General features: G+C 50.1%; 5 protein-coding genes across 6 annotated transcripts; 1 reads left to right on the top strand and 4 right to left on the bottom strand.

The window, feature by feature from the left end:
• Window positions 1-95: 95 nt before the first annotated feature.
• PV06_08117 (uncharacterized protein) lies at window positions 96-2,386 on the bottom strand. The gene is made up of 2 exons (XM_016409420.1): window positions 1,779-2,386; window positions 96-1,182 (listed from the first exon to the last, which is right to left on the bottom strand). The coding sequence occupies exons 1-2, from the start codon at window positions 2,332-2,334 to the stop codon at window positions 542-544; spliced, it is 1,197 nt and encodes a 398-aa protein (XP_016259728.1). The 5' UTR covers window positions 2,335-2,386; the 3' UTR covers window positions 96-541.
• A 526-nt stretch (window positions 2,387-2,912) lies between these two features.
• On the top strand, window positions 2,913-3,821 carry PV06_08116 (uncharacterized protein; the record flags this gene model as incomplete). The annotated part of the gene is made up of 3 exons (XM_016409419.1): window positions 2,913-2,926; window positions 3,388-3,550; window positions 3,606-3,821. The coding sequence occupies 3 exons, from the start codon at window positions 2,913-2,915 to the stop codon at window positions 3,819-3,821; spliced, it is 393 nt and encodes a 130-aa protein (XP_016259727.1).
• A 584-nt stretch (window positions 3,822-4,405) lies between these two features.
• Window positions 4,406-6,350, bottom strand: PV06_08115 (uncharacterized protein). Its single transcript, XM_016409418.1, has 3 exons — window positions 5,961-6,350; window positions 5,656-5,894; window positions 4,406-5,602 (listed from the first exon to the last, which is right to left on the bottom strand). The coding sequence occupies exons 1-3, from the start codon at window positions 6,029-6,031 to the stop codon at window positions 5,055-5,057; spliced, it is 858 nt and encodes a 285-aa protein (XP_016259726.1). The 5' UTR covers window positions 6,032-6,350; the 3' UTR covers window positions 4,406-5,054.
• Window positions 6,351-6,854: 504 nt separating this feature from the next.
• On the bottom strand, window positions 6,855-9,503 carry PV06_08114. 2 transcript variants are annotated; one of them, XM_016409417.1, is made up of 5 exons: window positions 9,343-9,503; window positions 9,127-9,195; window positions 8,553-8,828; window positions 8,034-8,500; window positions 6,855-7,980 (listed from the first exon to the last, which is right to left on the bottom strand). In XM_016409417.1, the coding sequence occupies exons 2-5, from the start codon at window positions 9,128-9,130 to the stop codon at window positions 7,345-7,347; spliced, it is 1,383 nt and encodes a 460-aa protein (XP_016259725.1). In that variant the 5' UTR covers window positions 9,131-9,195; window positions 9,343-9,503; the 3' UTR covers window positions 6,855-7,344. The 2 variants fall into 2 exon arrangements, with proteins under 2 accessions (XP_016259725.1, XP_016259724.1); XM_016409416.1 differs by having other exon boundaries at window positions 8,553-9,195.
• Window positions 9,504-9,861: 358 nt separating this feature from the next.
• Window positions 9,862-11,418, bottom strand: PV06_08113 (uncharacterized protein). The gene is made up of 3 exons (XM_016409415.1): window positions 11,111-11,418; window positions 10,760-11,057; window positions 9,862-10,708 (listed from the first exon to the last, which is right to left on the bottom strand). The coding sequence occupies exons 1-3, from the start codon at window positions 11,306-11,308 to the stop codon at window positions 9,996-9,998; spliced, it is 1,209 nt and encodes a 402-aa protein (XP_016259723.1). The 5' UTR covers window positions 11,309-11,418; the 3' UTR covers window positions 9,862-9,995.
• Window positions 11,419-12,657: the final 1,239 nt, after the last annotated feature.

Genomic DNA, 12,657 nt, shown 5'->3' with positions numbered 1-12,657 from the left:
CTTCTTCTTCTTCTTCTTCTTCTTCTTCTTCTTCTTCTTCTTCTTCTTCTTCTTCTTCTTCTTCTTCTTCTTCTTCTTCTTCTTCTTCTTCTTCTAGCTCCTTTCACTTTCGTCAAATCTCTCTCATCCCAACCCCCCCAAAAACATCTGGTGGCAGTGTTTCACTTTCCCACACAGACTTGTGTGTGAGTTGCACCACACATCGGACAACACGCACGCATACACACACACACACACACACACACACCCACCGGCAACAGAAGGAAAAAATATTTGGTCTCTCGCTGACATTTTGTCATTTCACCCTCCCCAATACGCACTCATCTTGGAGAGGACTACCTCTATCGAAGAAGGAAAACAAGGGTCTCGTTCAAGAGTTTTGACATTTACTTTACTTTGATGATTCTCCGGCTCGCCTTTCAAGGAAGCAATAATTCCACGTCTCCCGGCACAAGAAGTAGGTGAAAAAAGAACAAGGAATCCCCTCGTCCTCCCCCCAAAAAAAGAAAGGTCCCTTATCGCCGGTCAGTGGGTTTCTGGTTCACTCGGTCTTGAAGGCGATGCGACGGCTCTTGACCACGTCATCGTCCTCTCCAATGTCCAGCTCCCTGAGTTCCCCGGTGCCGACGTTGTAGATGAGGCCGTGGACCTGCAACCCTCGTTCCTGGATGGCGTCGATGACGATTGGGTTCTCGTGCAGGACCTTGGCGCCGTGCCGGACGTTGAGCTCGACGAGCTTCAGGGCCCGCTCCTTGTCGTCGAGGCTGTCCAAGAGTCCCAGGTTCTCCCGGCGGATGGCCCGCAGCGGCATGAGCCAGGTGTCGATCAGGCCCAGCTTCTTGTTGTCCAGGGCGGCGGCGATGCCACCGCACGACGTGTGTCCGCAGATGATGATGTGCTTGACCTTGAGGTACTGGACGGCGAACTGGATGACCGAGAGGGAATTGATGTCGGTCGGGGTCAGGATGTTGGCGATGTTGCGGTGGCAAAAGATCTCGCCCGGCTTCAGGCCCAGGATGGTCGTCTCCGGGCAGCGAGAGTCGGCGCAGCCGATCCAGAGGATCTGGGGCGACTGGCCTTTGCCCAGGGATTCGAACAGCTCCGGCTCGGTCTCGGCCAGGGACCGTCGCCACGCCGAGTTGTTGTTGAAGGCCTTGGTGAAGGCGTCATCGGAGTTCGGATCTACACAGACAAGGCAGCGTCTGGGTTAGTTTCAAATTCGGCTGGCTGACTGACACACCGAAACACTCGGGGGTGTTTTCTTCGTCATCCCAAAAGGGAAACACAAGGAAGTCCTGCGACGTTCGGGAGTTGACGGGTCGGGTCGGGAAAGTTGCAGCGTATCAGATCACAAACAAAAAATGATGTGCGCATGCATCATAACATGGGTACTCTGTAGCTGACATGAGGTATCGAACGATACAACTCAGTGGGTACAGAGCAACAGGACAAGGGGGGAAACGAATGGTGGTAGTGATGTTGGTGGTGGTGGTGGTGGTCACGTGAACTGAGCACGCCAAACAAAAATTGTTGAGGTGGAATTTTGGATGGTCGTGCAGATCATACAGGCCGTGCAGACAATACATGAAGATCAAAATAGGCACTCAAGGGATGAAAAGAACAATTGAAGAATCTTTTTTCCCTTCATCATTCGAACACGAATCGATGCATTAGGTTCTTTGATGTTGAATGCATAGCAAAAGCAGTGGGGTATGAATGGAGGAGGACATTGTAAAACTCCAGTAGGGAAAAAAAATACTGAGATGGACGGAACTAACCTGGAGACATGGTGATGGGGTTGAACTCTTCTTCCTCTTCGTCCGCCTTTTGTCCCTCGGGTGGTGCGGCGGTGGTCGTGTTGTTTGTGTGTGTCGAGGGAGTCGTCGAGTGCTTGTGGCTAGAGCTGCTGCAGAATCGTGTCTGTTGTATTAGTACTCGCAGAGAGGATGGGAATCGGCGAGATATAAAAAGGTCGCCGGACGACTTCGAGAATGACGACTGTGACGGGGCGGCTGGGCGGATCCTCGAAAAGGACCAGTAGATCCCGGAAGTACAGGAGACAGGAGTAGATCTACTACTAGCGGTACGACAAGAAGTACCTATGAATCTAGCGGACCGGAACCAGGGGGGAAGTGAAGAAGATGGCTGATGTGATGATGAATGGTGCACGCCGATTAGTCCGAGTTGTTCTGCTGCTGAAAAGGGAGCCTCCGATTTGTTGACCCGACACGCGAGATTAGTGCTAAGACGTCGCAATGTTGAGGATGACGACGACGTCGACGAGGGGAGGAAAGCAATAGAAGAAGTAGAATAAGCCAGAGGTCGAGAGAGCATGGCAACACCTTTTTGGTTCTCTTGGAATTAATTGCTCCGGAGAGTAGAGAAGCGGAAGAATGAAGGGTAGTAGAAACCGGGAATTATTATTTTTTTCCCCCTTCTTTTTCTTGAACAGCCCCCCGGCCAAAAAAAAGACACAGGCTTGAGTCACAATCTATGGTGACGGAGTATGGAGAGTGTCGGCCTGCGAAGATCGGATTTTTGGTGAGGATTATCATCTGTGCTCCGTATGAACGGAGATCTTGGTGAGTTCCCGGTGACCGATTTGGTGGGAACTTTTACTGGCTGGGGGGGAAGTTGAGAGCCCCCTAATAAATTACTTCCATTCAATAGGTTGTTTAACTACTCCGTTATTAGACGAAAAAAAGGACCCATTCGAGATGCTAGGGGATTCTATCCCGTTGCCGCCCTCGAATGTCAGTTAAGCTGCTAAAACGCACAGTAGGTTCTGTGCCTACGGAGTACTTACTTGGCAATCATGGATCTACATTCACTTCAGTGCCTGAGGATTCATTGATACATTTATTAATGTTCAACTAATCACAAGTCTAGGACCGCAGGCCAGACGATAGATAATGTCGACAGGAAGGTGTGGGATGCCGTGAAAGAATCACTATGGGAGGACCACAGGTTGCGGCATGTCCAAAACATCTCTTCAAATACGAACCTACGTACTCCGTCGGTCGAGAAAAGATACTGACCCTTTACTCCGTAATTGTGTGAGCTATGCAGGCTTTTGGACTATTTTCCTTCGACTCGGCAACTTTTGTTCCGCAAGACCACGATAGTTCATCAGGTATTTTTGGGTCGGCTCATCCGTCGTATCACAGAACAGTTACGTCTACTGGCCAGTGCCTGCGAGTCATCTTCTCGTCCTGCCGGAGAGTCTGCGAAAGACATTGAGAATCTAGGATGTAGAGCAATAGCGCCTCTGAATCGGGAATACGGATTCCACTCTCCCGACCAATCTTTCCGGCACTTCATGTCGCCGTCGTCCATCGTGGTCGTCGAGGTGGCGCATTTGGAGCACTAAAACTGGAGAGTTTCTAGACTTCTCGCCGAGGAGTACATATTGGGAAGTAACCTCGAGGTCCGGGTCGTGGTAGGGGTGAACCTCGAGTACGAAAAGACCAAGAGGGCCGTCTTTTCCGTCTGGCGGGCAAAGCAGCGAGAGGACGAAGTTTGGGTCGTCGAGACCGTCGTCAGAAACCGAGTAAGACTCCACTGGTTCTATGATTTTTGGGCCACACGACTGACGTTGTGACGAGACATTCCGCAATGACGACGACAAATCAACCACGGACAACCAGACGCTCGGCCTGCGGTTACGCCTGGAGGACTTTGCGGATGAAAAGACATGCCAACGTTTCAAGGCCAAGGACAAGTCGTTCAAGGACAGAGACATTTTTGTGTCGTGCGACGAGATGTACGGGTATCTGGAAAGGGCGGAGCCAATGGATGAGACAGCCGCAAAAGCACAATAGGGGAAGTGGCAAACCTCACCGAAGAAGTGCCGGCGAACACAGAATCCCGAAGAGCAGCTGAACGCCCGCGACGAAGCTGCATAGGACTGCGGCGGAAGAAACGCGCATGCAAAGCGGCCTAGAAATAGAGGACGACTCCTATGATGGAGAGCTCCTCAGAAAAAAATAGAGAAAAGCCATCATGGCCGAAATCTCCCATGAATGTTTCTTTCATTACAGCACCGTGACATTGACATCAGGGATTGATACCTAGGTAACGCCATTTTGCGATGGGCATCGAAAACCTTTCAGAATCAAGCAACGAGTAGAACTGGCGTGTTTCAACGAGTCCCGCTTCCAGGCATTCACCTTCATCCATATCTTTTTTGTGTAGGTACTTTGTACGGAACTACCCTTATCGGCTCTCGTTTTCGTACTCTCGTACTCGTCCCGGTGATTGTTGATACCGCGGGAGACGGAGGACGGAATAACCTTTGCTGGACAGCTTCTTTCGTCTCAGTCAGGGAGGAAGCGAGAGAGTAGATGGGCACCATTGGTACTACAATCTGCAATACAAGATCAAAAAGGAACAGGACACAGGCGGACGTATGATGAAAAGATACGACCAACACTAGCAAATACTCATCTGTAATACTAACTCATCCCTATTTTCATCCCCTCTGTCAAGTTACTCATGCCCAAGCTACTGTTACTTGATGACCCAAGCCGAGCAAAACATGCCTCTCAAGCTGCCAGTAATCCAAACATACATACCTATGTGTATCTGACCTAAGCAACCTCGAAGTAGAGCGTTTGAATCCAGGCGCCTAAGCAATGCTCAATCATTTCCACCTGTCTCGCCTTAATACGCACACATACAAAACGCAGCGCGCTCTCCCATTCAGCCCTTTGGAGGATCGACATGATATGACGACCCTTTTGCGACAAAGCTCTTTGAGACGTCATCCGACCAAAAGTCTCGTGGCCATTGACAAGATTTTGTCGAGACGCGCGCAACACAAGAAATTTCAACAGCTCTCAATCGGTTTTCCACATTCATTCGTTCCCAACTTGTTTTCTTTTTCACCAGTCCTCAACAGCTCTCTCCTGCTTCCATCTGCCAGCAATCGACTTTCAGAACGTTATCGTCCTGTCCTTAGCTTCAGTGTTATTGATGACAAGAGCCGTGGCTGACCACCCAAATGGTCTAGCCGACCATTCTGTTTCGCCCTTGCTAATAACCTTGTGGTGTCCTCACTGAGGCTTCTTTTGAGCAGCAGCTCCACCAATGTACTTTCGGACGTCTGTGGCGTCAACCACCTGTCGACCAAGTCCCTTGATGGTTTCCCAAGCTTGTCTGGCAGCGGGTGGAACGTTGGGGTTCTGGACTTGTTGATCAATGTGGGCAGACCCTTGCGAAAAGGCACCTTGAATGAATGAACTCTGGTGGAATCTCGCCCTCAGGAAAACGGTGTAGATGCCTAACAGAACCCACGAACCTTTGCTAAAGGTCAAGGCTGAAAGGACCAGACGGAACCATAAGAGGATTTCCAAGGCAGCCACCAACATCATCGAGCTGTCGTAGTATTCCTTGACAAATCTTCCAATGGCGGTCGCAAGAGGGGATTGCGACTTGGACGCTCCGGGGGAGGTTGGAGTACTACCTGGCGCCACCTTTGGAGGAGAAATGGTGGGGATAATGTTGGTACGGGTATAAGTTGCGACATGGAAGACCGAGTAGACGGAGAAGGGCAACAGTGCTAGAGGGATCTGCCTCGAGTAGAGCCAAACCAAACTGATGACTAGAGTTCCTCGTTAGTTTTTCTGAATCCGACTGTCAGATTCGTCCACGTACGCAAGTATTGAACGTTCTCATCAGAGAGCAAGAGAATCGCGGTACGGCCGACGGGGTCACCTGGCTTCACACGGGCACGATAGGCCTTGAAGACCACGATCCCGTATGTTGCGACGGCCGAGACAAAGGCGAGTCTGTAGGTGAAAGCTGCCCATTTAGAGTTGTAGTTGAACGTGAAGTAGGAGAGGCCGTAACGGAAGACGGAGAGTAAGAGGGTGAAGTGACCGAGGAACCAGGCACTGTATTGAGTCAATCAGCCAGCTCTTCTGAGAAAAATACCAGCAAAAATAGAATATCTTGCTCACAATTGCAGGGTCGTGGCGAGTCGAGTTACCCGTTCGCCAAGCGAGGCATTGGGGGGAGATGGAGGAGCCATTGCGTGAAGCTTCAGAGGAAGTCAATGGAGGGGCGGTCAAGACGCAAGTAGGAGACTGCGTGAGGAGGGAGACTTTGGAGATTCGATGGAGGGAGGTGGATGAGAACGAGTGAAAAGGATGAGAAGCTATGTACGCAACAACAACACCGAGGTGGTGTTTGGTGACAAACGAGCAATGTACGCCTCCAGGAGCTGTTTTGAAGCAAGAGTCGAACAGTGGAGGGGGAGAAGGAAGATAGCAAATGGTGGTGGTGAAGGTACCAAGAGAGAACAACTTTTGGGGGGAATAGCAAGGAATTCACTGCTCCATAGAAAGAAGCTACAGGTGGCTTTTTCACGGGCGCAATGATGTCAACCCCTCCAAGCTGCGTTTAAGCTACGACAAGTCTTTCTCAGCACCCACCAACAAAGAACAGACCAGCTTCACTACGTCAAATTGCCCACTATCTGCGCACGTACAGACGTCTGTCCTTCCATCGTCCATCGACACATCATCGTGTCCATGCGGTATTTGCCTCGTGCACATGTCAAAATGTCTCCCCCTTCAACATCAAACAGACTCCCTTGCCGAGTAGGGACGGAGTACGTGCACACAATACGGAAAACGGAGTCTGCCTACCAAATACCTTAGGTACCTTAGCCACGGAGTACCTAGGTACGAGTACTTTTAGCCTTCATACCAGCCGTCTCGCCTATCTGGGTCCCCTATCTCGTCATTCCGCGCACTATTAATCCTCGTACCATGATGGAATGTACCGAGTACAGACATCACTTTGCGCAATACGGAAATTCCTCAAGTGACCCTGCATCTCACAAGAAGACTACACTATTCGGCAAATACCTTCGGAGTGGAAAGATGCCAACTTTTTATTTCTTATCAAAGCATGCTCCTAACCCCTCCTACCCGACAACTCTGAATACTACCATATGGTCAAGGAAATATACATGATGGCTGTGAATGAAGATCCTAAGCCCTTCCATTTACCATAACTACCTAGCTGACTTGGATGTGCTGAAACCGGACCTGATCAGACCAGACCAGATTTGTTGCATTACGCACAAGCCAAGGATTCTCCCCTTCGACCGTCGTCCTCCATTCGAGGCATCCATGTATGTGATTAAACGTAGCGACTGTAACAGCCCCGGTCTGTCACTGGCTTTCAGACAATACCAACAAAACGTGCAAGAAAATAAAAATGAAAGTGGTGTTAGAAAACAAGGTATCGCCATCGTCGTCTCGTCGCTGAGCTGAAGTGCAAATGGTAGAAAAGTAAGGTCAGGCCAAACATCGGCGAAAAGCGGCCTGTCATCATCTAACGGAGTGAGAAGCCCTTCCTCTTGCCCTCCTTCTCAATAGGTCGACCTTGTTCGATGCGAGTCTTCTTCTCCTCGAGCTCTGCGCGCTGTCTCTCCAGCTGTTCCTTCATCTCGCGGTGACGAGCAAACAGCTCTTCCTCGCTCTGCTGCAGCTTGCTTTCCTTTTCTTGCACCTTTTGTTGGAAGACCATCTTCATCTCTGCCTCCATCTTGGCAAGCTTCTGCTCGTGCAAGGTCCGCTCTTCCTCTTGCTTCACTGCAGGGTTGACCTCCTTGAAGACACTGGGGTCTTGTGAGACTCCCATCTGGATGAGCTTGTCGGATCTGTAGTTCTCGTACAAGACATTGTTGGTATGTTCCTTGAGTTCTTCCATGTGCGTTCGGATCAGCATTTGTCGAAGCTTGACAAAATCGCAGTGATCCTCATTATCCACCTCGATAATACCCCAAGGGTAACGGCGGCCTCGTACTTTACGACCTTCAGGGTTGGTCACTTCGTAGTTGGCACCGACAACAGCGAACGGAACCTTGGACATGATCTCTTGATTCTCGGCAATGGTCTCTTCGTCGTCCAGTTCATATCTGGGACCTTCGAAGATCTGGATCGAGTGGTGGGAGATGTCGGCTAGGATCTAGCTAGGTTAGTACACTATTATTCTATAGTCATGACACGCAGGAGACTCACTCTCTGCTTGAACAGTGCCACCTCTTCATCGGTCAGGGTATCGGCTTTGGCAATGACGGGAATCAGGTTGACCTTGGTATGCAGGCGGCGCATGACTTCAATGTCCAGGGGTTTCAAAGAGTGGCCAGTGGGCTGAATGAAGTAGACACAGGCGTGGACTCTGTTGTCAACAATGTTCATCCGGTTGACCTTGTTCTCGGCCTCGAGGTATGCATCGTATCTCTGCTCAATGTTTTCCACAATTGGCCTCCAAGAGTCGTCGTTGTTGACAAAGTCGCCAAAGCCGGGTGTGTCGACCACGGTCAACCTCAGTCGAACTCCGTTCTCTTCAATGTCGGCACTGATAGACTGGATGGATACAGTCTTTGGGATAATATCCAAGCTTGGGCCTTTGCGTTCGCGTGGTGGATAGAGAGAAGTGTTGAAGAGCGTGTTGATCAATGTAGATTTTCCCAGTCCAGATTCACCTGAGGCATGTCAATTCCGATTTCGCCGTAGAGTCCCTGTTCTTGAACCTACCGACAACCATGACGTTGAAGTTGAAACCCTTTCTGACACTCTTGCGGTGCCACTGGTTGGGAAGGTTCGCAAAACCAACATAACCAGTCAATTTTCTTCTGACCACATTTCTCATATCATTTGCAGCGGCAGCTGCAGCCTTGGGGTCTTTGGAGCTGACGGTCTGTGCAGCATTGGCTCCCATGGGGTTGCTCTCCTTGACGAAGGGGGATGCAGGCTTTCCATTGGGAACGCTGGGGGAAGGAGAGGACCGAACACCGTTGGGGGAGACGGCAGCTGTATTTGAAGTCAGGTCAGCCATGGTTGTCTGGGAAGGAGTAATCTGAATTGTAGGCAAAGTGAAGTGAAAAGTTGATTTCTCTTGACGATCAGGGACGTCCAAAGTCTTCGAGTCCACGCCTGGACTGGCTGTGTTCCGAAACCCCATCATACCCATTTTTTGAAGGTGCATTTAGGCAACCAGGGAACATGTGAGGCTAGAGACGCAAGCCGACATTCTTTTTCAAATGGAGGGAGATGGGAGAAGAATGTAGGCGGAGGTTGAGGAAAGACGGAGATTGAAAGAGTGACGAACCCATTTCTCAAATGGAAGAAGTGTAGTTGTGAAGACACGAGAAGAGAAGTGAACTAAGGCAACTGCGACCTGAAGCTGTTAGTATGCGCACAAGATATGAGGTATGACAATGATGCGACGGGATACGATGGCAGTCGTGCCTGTGAAGCAAGGGGTCCCCAGAGATTTCGGGAGGCTTGACACGCATGGAGAGGAAGAGTGAGGACGTGGACATACAGAGTGGTCAAGTCGTGAATTCCGCCGGTGTTGGTAATGGCGTTTTCGAACGAGCGTAAGAAGAAAGCAGATGCGCTCGACACAAAGAGAAGCAAAAAAAGGACACGAAGAGGAAGATAGACAGCGTCGTCTGCTCCTATGGTTGAATTCCTGAAAGGACGTTTGAACGTTGATCTGTCTCTCCTTCGCTGGCTGCAATCAAGCAACGGTGGAAAAAGGGGATCACGCCAAGTCTGGATTGGGCATAGACTGCTGGTACGAGTACGAGGCCCCTCACTGATTGGATGAACCCATCGGAGCTTTTCCCAGGGCACTGCAGGCCCGTCTGATCGATTCCACTCTCCTCACTATACTATGAGTACGGAGTGTGAGAGTACTGCCAGCTTCCAAACCCCTGATCCCTTCCCCGGCCCGTCCTTCAATATCTGCACCCATGCGCCACCGACACCAGGATGGATCCTGATCGACGAGCAAAAAAGGTGTATTTATTGTACGTACAAAAAGGACAAATCTGAAGAGCCGAAGATTTTGTGCATTATAGTACAGTCTATATCTATCATCGCCTGACATCCTATCCAAGGGTATCCCCATACAATGACACCAGTTGGCACGGAGTACGGAGTACTCGGTACTGCAAACGTACACAGAAATATTTACATCACTCCTGATCCTTCGCTGGATCGCACACGCTCCATCTGCTTCAACAAATATTGGTACAGGACAAGCATCGTTCCACTTTGGACGCTTGTCCACACAAACCGTGGGCCAACGCCACGAAACAGGCCCGGTACACCCTCAGTTTGGTAGATGAGCCTGAGCCCCGTTATCACGGAAGAGGTGTCCAAGGTAGGAGCGGTATGGGGAACAGTTCGCGGTCCCGAGTGGATCAAACGTGTCTGTGACTGTGAGGTCGGAGTATTCTTGATCGTCTTCTCGTGATGGGCTGCCTGACTGTGTTTCGTATGATTGTCCGGGGAAATCTGGGTTTGTATCCGTGTCTTGACTACATCCAATGGACAGGTCATAACGCCTGCAATACCGCCCGCCGAGACTGCAGTCGACACCTCCAATCCAAGGCCAATATCATTCTTTCCGCTCCACCTCTGTGCGAATTTGCGCTCTTGTTCGTAGAATGCGAACTGTAAGGCGGAAAATGGGAGGTCTCTCACGATTGTGGCCTTGTATCCCGAATAAAGCGCACCAAATCCTTCTGTTCTCGCTATTGTTTTGGCCGCGTCCCAAGTAGATTTATAATTGTATCCAGAATTGAAGAAGGGATTGTTGTATCGCCCCTGTAGTTGCAATCGGGTCTTGAGAACTTCGGAGGGGACATAGACAACCGATGCTGCGAAATCGGCGAGAAATCCTGCACTTTGTCAACCATTGAACCTTTTGCCAGACAAACGGGCTATCATACCACTTGCAAGGTATGCAAGAGACGGGCTCACTCCTCTATCGAGCATATGTCTCTTGCAATATTCATATGAACCAAAAAATGTCACCGTGCCAGGAAACGACCCCAGCATGGCCGCTGTGAATCCTCCGTAGAGGCCTCTCCTGATGCCTTCTTGCCGGAAAATCTTGACATATGAATCGGACAAACTGGAGTACTTAGGAGGAAAATGGGGATCGCCTTGTTGTCTCGTCTTGACTGTGTCTAAAGAGTGCATGAGAATGTCGCCGCTGGTTCCACCGATTCCACCAGCGAGCATGGACTGTACCGGGTGAGCAAAACCAGCAAAATGAATAGAGGGTACGGCAGCCATACATGAAGATAAGGAGGCCTCTTCAGCTCATCATCGGTTTCCTCCTCCGCCAACTTTTCCATTGTTCGTTGGCGTTTAATCTGTCGTGCGCTGTCGATCTCGAGTTCTGACTCGGCGGAGCCATTGCGTTGAATCTGGACAGAGTCTCTAGGCGTGTTATCTTGAGAGAAGAGATTGGAGAGTCGAGAGGTTGCACTCATTGTAGGGCTTCATGCCCTGTAGATCCAGCAAGCAAAGGTATTTAAAACAGCAGGAAAAGAAATAGAGGTAAGAAACGGGTGCAGTTCAATGCTTGCGCCTGGGAACTTCGCCGCAATTGAAGAGCGGGAAATTCTTTCGGACTTTAGTGAGCCGTTTGCTCGGCCGTTGAACGGAGCCGAGCCTTATACTTGGCCCTACCCGGAACTTCAAGTCATCCTTGACTTCTGGTTGGTCAGCTTGCAGCCTCGCCAGCCTTGGGAATGTTTGATGTCTTGGCCAAACTCCTTCTCACTTCCACTATCCCTAGGAACGCGGAGGGACGAAGGTCTTTCGCTCCAAAATTCCTTTTCATTGGCGCTGGCTGAGACCATTTCATACCAGAACCATGAGTGCAGACGTTGGCGATGACGGCTTCATACAAGATGATCCTTCCCCATTTTAGCAAGGCTGAATCTGTAATTCTTTGGTCGTTGAAGAAAACTGGAGGTTGAAGAAAGAATCCATGATCTGGAGCGAGAAGAAGACCTATGATATAGCTCAAAGGGGACAGAGAATCGCTCTCATCTTACACTGAGATTACCATGGCCGCATTGAGCTAACAGAAGTCCGCATTTCGTCCCAACGCCGAGTCCTCTATGATTTGCCCTGAATTCACTAATCAAGCTTCAAAATGGGCACATAGACTCATGGATACGGTTCCCTGCCGGGAGATCTCAGTAATCGAAGCCCAAGGACGATCGATACAGAATCTCTTTTTATTCGGTTCAGACACATACAGAGCGAGCCTGACAAATAGAGACATGCTGGCGGCCCTCGGTGTCACTTGCTCTGCCTTTTCTTCAAACCCAGTCAGTCGACGCCATATGATCGAACACCTCGGTTCCAGTATCATCTTTAAAACAAGCGAGAGTGGGCGCGTGGTGTCCGGAGGCATTCAGGAGCCGTCTCTAGGCGCGGAGGCAGGATCTAGCGTACTCGAAAACGGATGGAGGTGGTCACAGATGACCAATGTTGACCATCGGTCAAGGCTGCCTCAGTGACAAGCCTCAACTCGTCCAGCTTCAAGATTTGGTGTTCTGACACGGAAAGTAATACCCCCTTCTGCTTAATCGTCTGATGAGACGCACCTGTGCAAAGAGAAAATATTATCGCCATTGGATCACACCCAGCAAAAGTTCCATAAGGTATCTATACATGACCCATAGCAGTCTGACAAGGTCTCAACCTCCCGACCAGAGCCCGACCGATCCACAGCAGCTCTCTTGCCCAGTCCAGTGGATCAAGAACGGGGAGGTCCAAGGTGGCATCAAGATACTTTGTTTCTTGGTTGGCAAACCAAATTTTCTAT

The sequence above is a fragment of the Exophiala oligosperma genome (genome assembly GCF_000835515.1).
Source record: "Exophiala oligosperma strain CBS 72588 unplaced genomic scaffold supercont1.8, whole genome shotgun sequence".
In the NCBI taxonomy this organism is placed as follows: domain Eukaryota; kingdom Fungi; phylum Ascomycota; class Eurotiomycetes; order Chaetothyriales; family Herpotrichiellaceae; genus Exophiala; species Exophiala oligosperma.
The sequence above is the reverse complement of the archived record's forward strand: the minus strand, read 5'-3'. Positions and strand labels throughout refer to the sequence as shown.